An 11,745-nucleotide genomic window follows, 5' to 3' on the forward strand; every position below is an offset into this window, starting at 1 on the left:
TCCGCTGTAATTTTAGTTACTGGAAGTCGCACGGTAACCGGTTACGTAAGCGAGCGGCGTTCCAGTTCAGCATCGGTCCGATCTGACGCTTTCGGTCACTTAACGCGGCGCGGGAGCTGATCGAGGCCGCTTCCCGTGCAGCTCCCCGGTCGTTCTGGAAGCCTCTGCTGCCGAGGCTGGACGGGTAGTGTTGGTCCGGGACAGCGCCGGGAGTGCCTGGACAGAGCTGTGAGTGCGGGGTGCTGTGCCTGCTTCGGGGCCGCCTGGCAGATCAGCAGAGCTCCTTCTTTGAAACAGTGCTTGCTTTGCTTGCTGCTCGTGCTTCAGCAGGAGAAATGGAGAGTGCCGTCCCTTGGTGAGCGTTGGTTGCTCATGGGTGGGCTGTTTGCATTGGTCCTCGGAGGTGAGAAACCTGAGGCAAGATGGGCTGCGTTGGATTGCAGGGCCCTCACAAGTGGGGAGGCAGTGAGAAGTGGTGCACAAAGCTCGGCGCAGTGCTGAGCGGTGCAGTGGAAATGGTGCTGCAAACCAAGAGCTTCAGTTAGGGCTGTGATGGGGTGCCCAGCTGCTCATCTGGCAGCCTGGGTGCTCTGAGAGTTAGCTGGAGTTGGGCTGCAGGTGGAGGAGTGCTGTGGTGCCTCGTTGAGCTGCCTACCAGTGTCTGCTCCCACCTGGGCTGTGCTGAGCTGTGTGGGACTGCCCGTCCCACCTCCTGTTGTCCTGTCTGCAGGAGCTGCAGCAGTGTTGGCCCTGTCCTGATCAGTGGCTCCAGCCTCTGCTCTTGCACCTGGTGACAGGAACAAAAGGCTGTGGAGCATGGATTAAGTGGAAGTAATCCCAGCAGGCTTGTGTATGAAGAAGCAATAGAAAGGAAAGCTGCTGTTTAGGCATTTTTGGAGGATACTATGAGTCTTGATACACCAGTGTACATGTCTGCATCTGGTGTTTATGCTTGGTGCTTTGGATTTTATTCCCTACCACAGACCAGACCATGCATGAGGCTTTCTGCAGAGTTTTTGGACAACACAGGGATGAGAACTTCAGGAACAAGCAGCAAATCCCGGGAGTGAACAAACCTCTGATGCCCTGGAGCTGCTGTTGCACAAAGTGGTGTCTGGCACACTGAGCCCCTCTGGGCTGGAAGTGGGGTAGAGCCCAAAGCTGTCTGCCATCTGACCAGAAGTCTTGCTGTCAGCGTGGAGGTGCTGCCAGATGTGGGGCTGACAGGCTGTCTCGGCCTGGAGCTGCTGTGCCAGCTCTGCAGCTGTTCTCTGAGCTGATGCTGCTGGGAGGATCACACATGGAGGAGCTGCTCTCAAGTTGCTGCTTGTGGTGTTCCTGCAGTACTCTTAATTCTCCCAAGGTGTGGACTGGCACTCAGATTTCGCCAGGAAGGAGCTCCAGGTTTTAGAAGTGCTTAGTTTTGGGCAAACTGGGATGCGTGCAGTCATGGTGGCCAAAGTAGCCATGAAGTGTGGGAGTAGCAGTTTACTATAACTTGTATATTTGATCATCATTATCTCTTAGAAGGAATGTGAAGACATACAGGGCTAGGGAAGGGGTGATGCTGGAGACCATAACAAATGGTGCTCGTTTCAGGACTTCAGCTGCAGCATTTGGGGTTCAGCCACATCCCTACCCTCGTAGCCAAGCAAGCAGGGCGCTGCCTGGAGTGGGAGAGCAAGGGGAAGGTGAACTTCCTCCTCTGTGGGCTCCCCTAGGAGGGAGCTTGGTGGGCCTGCAGTGAGGGAGCAGGGGATGAGGAGCTGTGCTGGGGATGCTGGCTTACTCCTCCGGAGCTGCTGCTCGGCTCCTGCCTGGCACCTGGCCTCTGCAGCATTCGGTTCCTGCACCAAGAGGAAGTTATGTGCTGCTTTGGTGTTCTTGCTGTTGAGGCTTTGAAAGAAGATGAAAGGTGACTGATGGTTACATCACAGCTCGCTCACAGCGCGTTCCCTGGCAGGCTGTGTGTGTTTCGTTAAGCTTGGCTTTTCTTACGCTGCTCACTGAACTGCGTGCCGTCTCATGTGCAAGTTGTAAGAAGTCAAGAAGGCCAGTGGATCTAAGCCATTCCATGCCCCAGAAAGGCAGATTCTGTGAAAGGAGAAGGATTAAAATCCTTCTGAAGAGTAAAGCGTTTCTGTTGTTAGGAAGAAGCAGCCTTAGAGTGGGAGATATTTTGGAATTGCAGAGTCTTGTAGGCCAAAAGTGCCTTTGGAACCCACGGTTGGATGCCGGAGCCTGGGTGAGTGCTGCCTTGACAAACGGTGCCAGGGCTGCGTGCCGCACAGCCTGCCCTGCGTGCTGCCTTCGTGTCAGGTAAGTGCAGGAGCTGTGCTGTAGGGCAGGGTGGGGCCTTGCTGCCCCTTCCACACGTGTGGACCTGTGCAGGTTGCTGGCAGGCAGTGCTATTGGTCATTGGCCCTGTTACGTATTGCTTGGCAGCGATCTGTTGAAAGCTGCCAGGAAATCGTGGTTGAATGGCTCCAAGTTCCTTTTTGGTGAATTAAATCACAGTTTTATGACACAGTCCTCGGCTGCCTGTCACTGAGGGATTTGGGGGCTTTGGGCGAAGATTCTTGCCGAAGACAGATTAAAAGCTTATTTTGCTGTCAGGTTGCTGCTGCTGTAAGTGAAAATAAGGCTTACAATCAAGCTAATGATGTGGTCTGTGAGTCAATTAGAGCTTCTGAAAGCAGCTCGAACTGGAGTAAGGAGGAGGGACCACGGCTTTGCGTAATCTTTGACTGTTTGGAGTCCTGTCTGATGCGTTGGAGTGTGTTTGAGGAGCTGCCCCAGGACAGCAGCTGTCCTCTCACTCGGCCGGCTGCTTGGTGCCGCTGCTTCTGCCGCAGTCAGAACAGAATCCTTAAGCCTGGCCTTGCCTGCTGGCCAGGGCCTCCCTGCCACGCAGCAGATGGGCAGCGTGGGGCTCGTTGTCTGGGGAAGCGAACTCACACATCTGCAGCAAACGCCTCTGGAGTTTACAAATAAACGAATTAAAACTTGGGACGTGGACAGGGTTAAACTTGAAGCTGGAACTTGGAGCGCTCCTGTTTTTTGAAAATTCTTGTGCTGCTTGTGGAGTCCCTGATTCAGCTGCACTCCAAGTGCCGTGGGCCAGCTGCTGGAAGGGGGGGCAGGGCGGCAGGTGGTGGCTCTGAGCTGGGCTGCAGGCTCACTGCTGTGCCCCCTCCTCACTCGGGTGCTTTGCGAGGCTTTGGTGCAGTCAGGCAGGCTGTGTTACACACTGCATCTTTTCTGAAACGCTTTCCTGGGGCGCCGGGTGGGGCTGTGCTTTCTGCTGGGAGCTCGAGCGCAAGTAGAGCTGTTTTTGGAGCCGAAGTGTCAGTTTCTTGTGCAAGGCCTTAGCTTTACTGGAATACCTACTTCCCAGGTGTAGTTTCGTACGACTTCTCTTTGGGCAAGGTACTTGAACTTTGCTTTGCAGCGCGTCGTGCCTTCGGTTCCTTGCTTTTGCTGAGGGGCCAATTGAGACTTTTAAGTTAGATCTGAGGGGTGGTACGGTCCTCAGCAGTGGGCCTGGCTCCTGTGGAGGAGAAAGCAGCTCTGCAGCTCGCTGTCCTGCTGCTCTTGGAGGCGGGCTCCTAGCAGCCAAAAGCCTCAGCTGGAACTTGCCTGAAGGCTGCCTGGTCGTTTGCTTTTACATTCCTGGAGCAAAGCCTTCTGCACCAGAAACTCAACTGATAACCACCTGCAGCTTCCTCCAGGTGCTGGTTTGATAGCAGTGCTGTCAAGACCTGGTCAGTGACCACGGAGCCTTTCTGGGACGGGGGGGGGATACAGCAGGCCGTGCAGCTCAGGGTCTGATAGGTGGTGATGTCAGCTTTGCAGCTGATACCAAACTGCAGTGCAGTCTTCTGTCTGTGAGAAGTTAGTTTCATATGAACACCTGGGTAATTAGCTCAGATTTAAGACAATGTTTCTTCTGTCCCTCAGTAACATCTGGGAACCAAGCCTTGGGTAGGTGGGTGCTCTGCCTTGTGAACTGCTCCAACAGCTTCTAAAAGGCAAGGTAACCTTCTGGATGCTCTGCTTTGTGTGTGGCCAGGTGTAGCTGCATGTAACCATCATTCCTGTTTTTAAACTTGGCCCTGCAAGTCTGTTAAGGGACTGATAGAAGTCTGGCTAGTACGTGAGCAGCTTGAAGAGAAAGCTGTGTGAAGTGTGGTATCTGTGCCCTGCTAGGAAGCCCCGTGCTGTGATAATGGGTGGCAGAGCAAGTGCAGCTTCAGCAAGCAGGCAGGGACAGCCAGCTGTGTGGTGCAGCTGACGGTGGAGGAAGAGGGTGGGTGACACCCAGGGGAACTGGGGAGGTGGCCTCATGTGACCCTCCTGAGGTTGATCCAGGCCAAATGCAGGGTGCTGCTCCTGGATGGGGGCCGTTCCCCGTCCCAGACTGAGTGCTGATGGCCTGAGCAGCCCTGTGGGGAGGGGCTGGTGGGGGGGAGCGGTGAGCCAGCCGTGTGCTGGCAGCCAGGAAGGCAGCTGTGTCCTGGGCTGCAGCAGGATGAAGAAGGGGGCTGTCCCCTTTTATGAGGACCGTCCTTCCCCAGCGCAGCGTTCAGCCCCGGGGCCTGGCACGAGAGAGATGTGGAGCTGTGGGAGTGAGCTTGGGAGAGGCCACCAGGGTGCTTGGGGAGCCGGAGCACCTCTCGTCTGTATCAGCAAGTGTGGTGGTGGCTCTCAACTAAGAGAGAGGAGAACTTAGCTCAGGCACAAGGAGGAAATTTCAGGCACTGCTGCCCAGAGCTGAGGTGCCCCAGGCCATGGATGGGCCCTGGGCAGCCTGAGCTGCTGGGGGCACTGAGCCCGTGGCAGGGGTGAGGTTAGGGTGCTGGAAGGGCCCTCCCAACCCCACCGCTCTGCAGTGTTGGGACTGCAAGAGTAGTGCCGTGCTGCAGCTAGTGCTTGTGCTCCAGAGGAGTCCTGAGGAGGTCCAGCTCTTCCACTGTTATTTTGCCTGCCCTACAGCAGCTGCAGGGCTTTATGTTGCAGGAGCTTAATTTAAAAGTTGTTTCAAAACTTCTGTAAGTGCAAGGAGTCTGTGCATCACTTACACAGGCCTTTCAGTCTGTGGTGCTGCAACCTGTGAGTTTGTAAAGGAGAACCTGAAATGCTGCCTGCAGTGAGAGCTGTACCAGTGACCCAGTCACCTCTCTGCAGCGAGATACTGTGCACAGATACAAACCTGAAGTATGCCTTCTGCCTGGAACTCAAAATTGAAGAGAAGGAAATAGTACGCTGTGTAGCTGCTGTGAGCCCTGCCTGCAGTGGGGCCACGTGAGGTGCTGCTGTGCTCTTGCAGTGGTATTCCTTCCCAGGGTGGCCTTGTTGCATTGTAGGTGTGCGCAATGGAAGAGAAGAGGTTGCCAGCTGATACGGAGGAGAGGCTTAGGTGCTTTTTTTCTAATGGATGTGTTTAGAATTCTGAGTACTGTGGCATTAAATTGCCTTCTCCAGGAGATCAGGGTCAATAGCATTCGGAAGTTACTGTGCTTCACACAGTTATTACAGGCTCTTAGAAAAATGAGGTATGCTCCTGAATTTTTATTTACACTTTTAAGTTCTTATGCCTGTACTTACAGTGTGTGTGTGTGCATAGAGAGCTGCTGCGCTCTGTGTGCTGGGCAGCACGTGCCTGTCAGCTGAGCAGGAAGGCACAGAGCTGGCTGCCCAGCCTGCTGCTGGCTTACTGGGACTGGAGCAGAGCTTACTGGGACTGAGGGCACTGCTCTCAGAGGGGCTGTGTTTCTAAGAGCAGCTCTCTGTGAATGATGTCGCAGTCCACGCTGCTGTGGGATGAAGCAGAGTGCTGTAGCTCGGGTTGGAGCTCGATGTATTTAATGTTGTGGACTTAGAACAGGTGTGCAGTGGGTGGTGTAAAGTGTGGTGACGGGGAGTGAGTGCTTTATGGATCTCTTTGCTGTTTCAGCAGAGAAGGAAGAAGGGAATCCTCACAGGGCTAAAATTGGCTGCTCTGTGCTGATTGCAGCTCTGAAGGGCTTCCCTCTTATTTAATGGAGACACTTGGAGGGCTGTCCACCTTCAGGTGTGCCGTAGCCGCTTCAGCAGGTGCTGCATGCTCAGTGTCTGTTTCAGTGCAAGTCCACGGGGGGTTGGGCTCAGTGGCTGAGCATGGGGCAACACAGATGGGTTGGATTTGGGGATCTTGTTCCATTTGTGCGTGTCGTTCAGTGCCAGCTTCGTGGGCAGTGTGTAGGTGTGGGCCTTGAGCCCAGCTGAAGGTCTGCTCCAAGCTGAAGGTTGGGGTAGTTTGGCTCACGTCACGCAGCTGCACATTGAAACTTGTCAGAGATTGCTTGAGTGAGGCTTGGCTGATACAGGTACTTCAGAAACGTGGGGTTGTGTCTGTGCACTCGAGCTAGTTACCAAGGGCCTTGTGTTTTGCTGTGCAACCACCTCTAGTCTGATGAAACAACAGGGGAAGTGGAGTTCTGCAGTAAGTGAAAGTGCTGTGGGGGAGCAGCTTGGGAGCTGTTATGGGGCAGGAGGGGGGAGGGCTGGCAGCGGGCTGTTGGCCTGGAGCTGCCCTGGCTCTGTGGCCTGGACACGGTCCCATGCAGGAAAAATCCAGGGTGTAATCAAGGTACTAAGCTTTATTCTCAGTGAAGGTGAAATTAACCTGATAGACACCGTCACTTAGTGAGGGTTGTGCGAGCGGAGTGTCAGGAAACCCAGGAGAGGTAACTGATGTGTGCACCAAATAAGTTGCGTTGATTTCAGGAGTGACTTTGTGTCCTGGGCTGTTAGCTTGGTGGTGGTACTGTTCCTGTGGTCTCACCTCACTGATGTATGCAGCTGATGAGCAGCACTCCCACAAAGAGCAGGAGTAATAGCCCGAGTGCCACCAGCAGCTTTTGTAGCAGTAACGTGAGTGGTGTTGAAATTGAATGAAACAACTGTTCCTGTTTTTGTTTTTCTAGGAGTTGAATGACCTGGCACGTGATCCTCCAGCACAGTGTTCAGCAGGGCCTGTTGGTGATGACAGTAAGTATGCCACTGTCAGCCTGCACGCGTGGACCCTGTGCTTCTGAAACAGGACACCTAGTTCCTCCGTAAGGAGAACTTGGCTGTGCCCTTGGCTGGAGTACTGGAGACTGTTCCCATACCAGCCAGGCACTTGGTGCTGTTCTGTAATACCATCCCTGTGGATCACCCTGTGTCTGTTTCATGGGAGCTCTGTTTCCTCTCCTGGTGCTATGGCATTCTCATATCAACACGTGCAGTCAGCATGCAGTGAGCTTCAGTCCCACTCTGGCCCAACCAGTGTGCAGTTTTCTACAGCTGTCTGAACTTGTTTGGTACCTAAATTATATATAGTGTAGTCACGTGGTCCTGTGGAAGTAAAGCAATCTGCTCCTAACGCTGGGTGGTGGTACACCAAGGTCACGGTTAACTATATTTTGCACAGGACTTAAAGCAACCACTGCATTTCCTAAAAAGGTAATGTACAGTCTTTGAAGGTAGCATGGTGAAATGTGAATGGGAGGAAAACTAATCAGTGAATTGAAGCTTGAATTATAAAGTATTTTTTGATCTTAAGTTACAGGAACACCTGAAAAAGCTGTTTGTTTTTAATTGGTTTGTGCTGTTGCACTATGGAGTATGCCAGTGTAAGGACTGAAAAACAAGTTGAGACCTTTAGGCAGGGCTTGACTCAATCTGATACTCCTTCAGGGCTTCTGAGTATGCAAAATCTGAATGTGCAGGTCTTGCTGTGGGGACAGCTTTGTCACTGCACTTGTATGTGGGTGCTTAGCTATGAGATGAAGTGCAGGCAGAGGATCCTTAAATTGCATGGTACTGGTATGCTTAAAACCTGTTCTCTAAGCACGTGGCTCTGCCAGGTCCCCTGAAGGGAATAGTGTGCTGGGAGGGAGTACTGGGGCTGCCTTGCTGGCCCAGGCACCAGCTGCTCTGAGTTCTGCTGGTACGTGTGTGATCTGGGCGTCTCTGCCCTTTCTGAAGCTCAAAGAGCTGTGTGAAAGAAGGATGTTACTGTTCAAAGCCTTCCTCTGCACTTCTTTTCTTTGTGGTAAGATCTTCTGTTACCTTGCTCACGTGTTTCCTCCTAGAAGAGGGCAAGATGCATTGCATGATTTAATAGGCTTCATTTGGATCTTTCTTATTGTAGTTCTGGATCGTGGTCCCTGGCTGCTGTGATCACCTGTGAATAACAGAGCTTAATTGTTGGCCACTGCTGCAGCCTTTGGTGTTGGGTTGTGGTTTTTGTTTTTGTTTTGTGAGAGGCCTTTGCTTTTAAACTGAACCAAAGTCATTTCACAAGTTGCTCAAGCCTTCTTACATTAACTTTTCTGACTTCTTGGTAAAGTGCAACTTTTTTTTTTTGTAACAGCATTAAGCATTAGGTCCCAGGTTAGATGGTCAGGGTCAGTAAGATGCCTGCAATGACAGGACCACTTGTAAGGTCGCCTCTTGCTTTGTAACTTCTCAGCCTGCCCTGGGGAAAATCCATATGAGTGTGAATTAAATGCATGGGTATTTAAAGCATAAAATGCCTGAGATAAGGCAATGTGTTGATGCTTTTGTAGAGGCTCTGCCGTGTCAAAGAGGCTGCATAAGAACAGTTCAGCTGTTACTGGGTGCTCACTAAGCAGCGTGCATCCAGCTGTGCAGCAGCATCTCTGACAAGGCTGGTGCTCAGCCTAGCATCCAAGCTTGTAGGAGTAGGGAATGTTTAAGAAGGGAGGCCTCCATCTGTGCTGAGAGCTCATAGGTGTTCTTTTTACGAGAATGATTCTGATCAGTTTTAGCAGTTAATCTCCTTTGAGCTATTTGGAAATTCTGCGGTGTACAGAAACTTAAATTCATAGGTCTTAGACTAGGTTAAAAAAGAGCACTTCACTGGAGAATGAAAAGACTGATTCCTTCTCTTTTTGTGGAGGCATTACTGCTTAGCAGTGCCTTCAGGCAGGTGGGAGCTGTACCTGGTTCTGAGGGCTTCTAGCACTACTAACAAACCTGTGGGTATTCTGCCGCTTTCCTGCTTTAGGAATGCTATTTCTAAGAAGCTTGCAGGTGTGTGGGAGGGGATTCAGTAAGGTGCAGAGCCAACCTGAGGATTTTCTTCCCACAAACTTGCAAGTTGGACTTGTGCCATAATGATCTACTTTGTTTCAGAAGCGTGTCAGACATCAGGGCTGTCTGGAGGAGGAGGAGGTAACGTGAGTTGAGCAGAGTGGCTGAGGGCTACTTCAAAGCTTTCCTGCTTTGGCAGTAATACTCAGGTCTTTGTGTCACCTTTCTGGTAGATCCTTGAAAATCTTCCACGGTTGAGAGCTCACCCTCTGGTGGATGTAACTGAATACCAGTGACAGCAGTGCCTTTCTTACGGTGCTGTCTGTGCTCTAGGCCTGCCTGGCTTGCCTTGTCAGGTTGTTTCTCAGAGTTCAAAACATGCTGTGCTTTCAGAGTGATATCTTCCTAGTCCAGTTGATGTAAACTGTCTCCATGTGTCAGCAGCTCATCCCAGTGTTTCATTAACTCTGCAATGGGAAAAGCTGCTTCTGCTTTGTTAACTGTAGGGACTGGACGCGTTTTCCCTTTGGATAACGTGGTTTTGTCATCCTCCGCTTGGCTCCATCCTCTGTTTGGGAAATAGGGCTGGGATTACATTACCAGATTGTAGTATGATTCTGGCTTCTCCTGGTCTAAGGCTGTGATGAGGTGTCACAGTTGGTCTTCCTAGCATGCAGAGGTGTTCAAGTTAACATCCAGTATTTGTATATATATTGCAGCATAGCTGGAGTCACTCTTAACCAGCATCTGCTGATGCATGTGAAAATTTCAGCGTTCTTTGGTGTGGCACTCCTCACTGTCTTTTTGCTATCCTTTTGTCCTCTTGTTCCAGCCTTCTCCCCTCCAGCTACCATCAGTGACTCGCTCTGAACCTTTTAAAATGGGTGAATGTCATGTTTGAAAACGAGGCATTGCCTTGATTTCCTGAGCCTAGCTGAACGTAGTTTCTCCTTGCTAGCTGCTGTCAGCAGCTGGAATACCCTTTGTTACAGAACCTGCTACTTGAACCAGCTGCTTTTGTACTTGAGTCTTGGCAGGGCTGTTTCTGCCTTTTTCCATTCTTTCTTTCCATTCACTCGCTTGCAGTGCCTGTACAGTGTGCAGTTAAAAACAACCCATGCTGGAGCAGGGCATGCAGTGTTGCTGTGTCACAGCTGCCTTTTGGCCGGGGGGTGGTGGAAGCTGAGGGCACTGGTTGCACGACAAGTGTGCAGCTGCAGATGGCTTCAACTTCTGTGCCTTGTACAACTGGGGTCAGCTTGTGTTCTGCTCCCCACTTCTAAAGACGTGGTGCAGCCACATCCTGGCAGAGGAAGATTCCCGTAATACCTAAGAAATAACTTGTTAAACTAGGGTGCTATGAACTTTGGGGTGTTAAGAGAAAGCAAGAACCCTGAAGTACGTGTTGGGGAACTTCATTACAGATTAACAGCACTGATTATTTTCCTTATGTTCTGCAGCATAAAGACGTTCTTCACAAGCCTTCTGTATTACCAGATTAAGATGTTCTCTTGGACAGATGCACATGAGTGAGACTTAATTTTTTTTCCATTTAACCTAAAGTATTCTGGCACACCGATCTCAAGTGTTGAGCAGACTCATTCTGAAGTTCTTCTATGACTTGTATTACTTTCTGTTGCCTTAATGAAATGTTCGTGCTTCTGTGGAGGCTGAAGGTCAATGTCCGGTCAGGACACTGCTGGCTGCAGGTGGGCTCCTTACACGTGGAATACACAAGGCTTAGGCTGACCCTTGGTTCAGCTGAGGAGCCAGACAGGAGGGATCCCGTTGAGGAAAGGAGTGAAATTCCTCTGTGCTTTTGCTGTAACTCACTCTGAAAGGGCAGTGCAGCTATTGGAAACTGGGCTTTGATTCAGGTAATGGTAGGCTTTCATTGGAAACTACCTAATTGAATGTTCAAACTTGGCGGGTCTGAAACAGTGAGTAAACTCTGTGGTCTTTTTGTGCTGGGATTTCCTTCAGGGTGCAGCACAGGTATGCTACCACAACAATTTCTGAAAGCGTGGACCAAAAGTACATGAAATACAGAGTGCATCACCTGTCTCTGTTCAGCTTTTTGGCTGGTGTCCTTGCAGTTTCTCAGAAGGTTTTGTTTTTAAAATAGACTTTCTGCACTGCTTTCTCGTGACATTAAGTATTCATTACTTGAATTTCTCCAACCAAAGTAAATCTCTTTCTTTTTCAGTGTTCCACTGGCAAGCTACAATAATGGGACCAGTAAGTATGAGAGAATTGATGTTCATAGTTTCTATGACCAGTCTTCTTGTAAAAACTCAAACTGCAGCGTTTCCTTTTCCTTAACAGAATGACAGTCCCTATCAAGGTGGAGTATTTTTCTTGACAATTCACTTCCCAACAGATTATCCCTTCAAACCACCTAAGGTGAGTGTCTTGTGCAGTAGATCTGTTCATTACCATGTGGTGTAATGTACATTTGTGAGCCTACACTGACATTTTCCTTCTTCTGCAGGTTGCATTTACAACAAGAATCTATCATCCAAATATTAACAGTAATGGCAGCATTTGTCTTGATATTCTACGATCACAGTGGTCCCCAGCACTAACTATTTCAAAAGGTACCTCCAATGCTCACTTAATTTTACTCTGCTCTAATTACTGATCTAGGTTTAGAATGTAAAA

General features: G+C 50.5%; 1 protein-coding gene across 3 annotated transcripts; it reads left to right on the plus strand.

The window, feature by feature from the left end:
- Positions 1 to 396: 396 nt before the first annotated feature.
- Positions 397 to 11,745, plus strand: LOC100548454 (ubiquitin-conjugating enzyme E2 D3-like). Of its 3 annotated transcripts, none has more exons than XM_019620335.2 (5): positions 397 to 1,363; positions 6,969 to 7,032; positions 11,291 to 11,322; positions 11,410 to 11,487; positions 11,576 to 11,745. In XM_019620335.2, the coding sequence occupies exons 1-5, from the start codon at positions 1,280 to 1,282 to the stop codon at positions 11,723 to 11,725; spliced, it is 408 nt and encodes a 135-aa protein (XP_019475880.1). In that variant the 5' UTR covers positions 397 to 1,279; the 3' UTR covers positions 11,726 to 11,745. The 3 variants fall into 3 exon arrangements, with proteins under 3 accessions (XP_019475880.1, XP_019475879.1, XP_010717107.1); XM_019620334.2 differs by lacking the exon at positions 397 to 1,363 and adding an exon at positions 1,407 to 2,245; XM_010718805.2 differs by lacking the exon at positions 397 to 1,363 and adding an exon at positions 2,242 to 2,319.

Source organism: Meleagris gallopavo, chromosome 15, assembly GCF_000146605.3.
Source record: "Meleagris gallopavo isolate NT-WF06-2002-E0010 breed Aviagen turkey brand Nicholas breeding stock chromosome 15, Turkey_5.1, whole genome shotgun sequence".
NCBI classification, from domain to species: domain Eukaryota; kingdom Metazoa; phylum Chordata; class Aves; order Galliformes; family Phasianidae; genus Meleagris; species Meleagris gallopavo.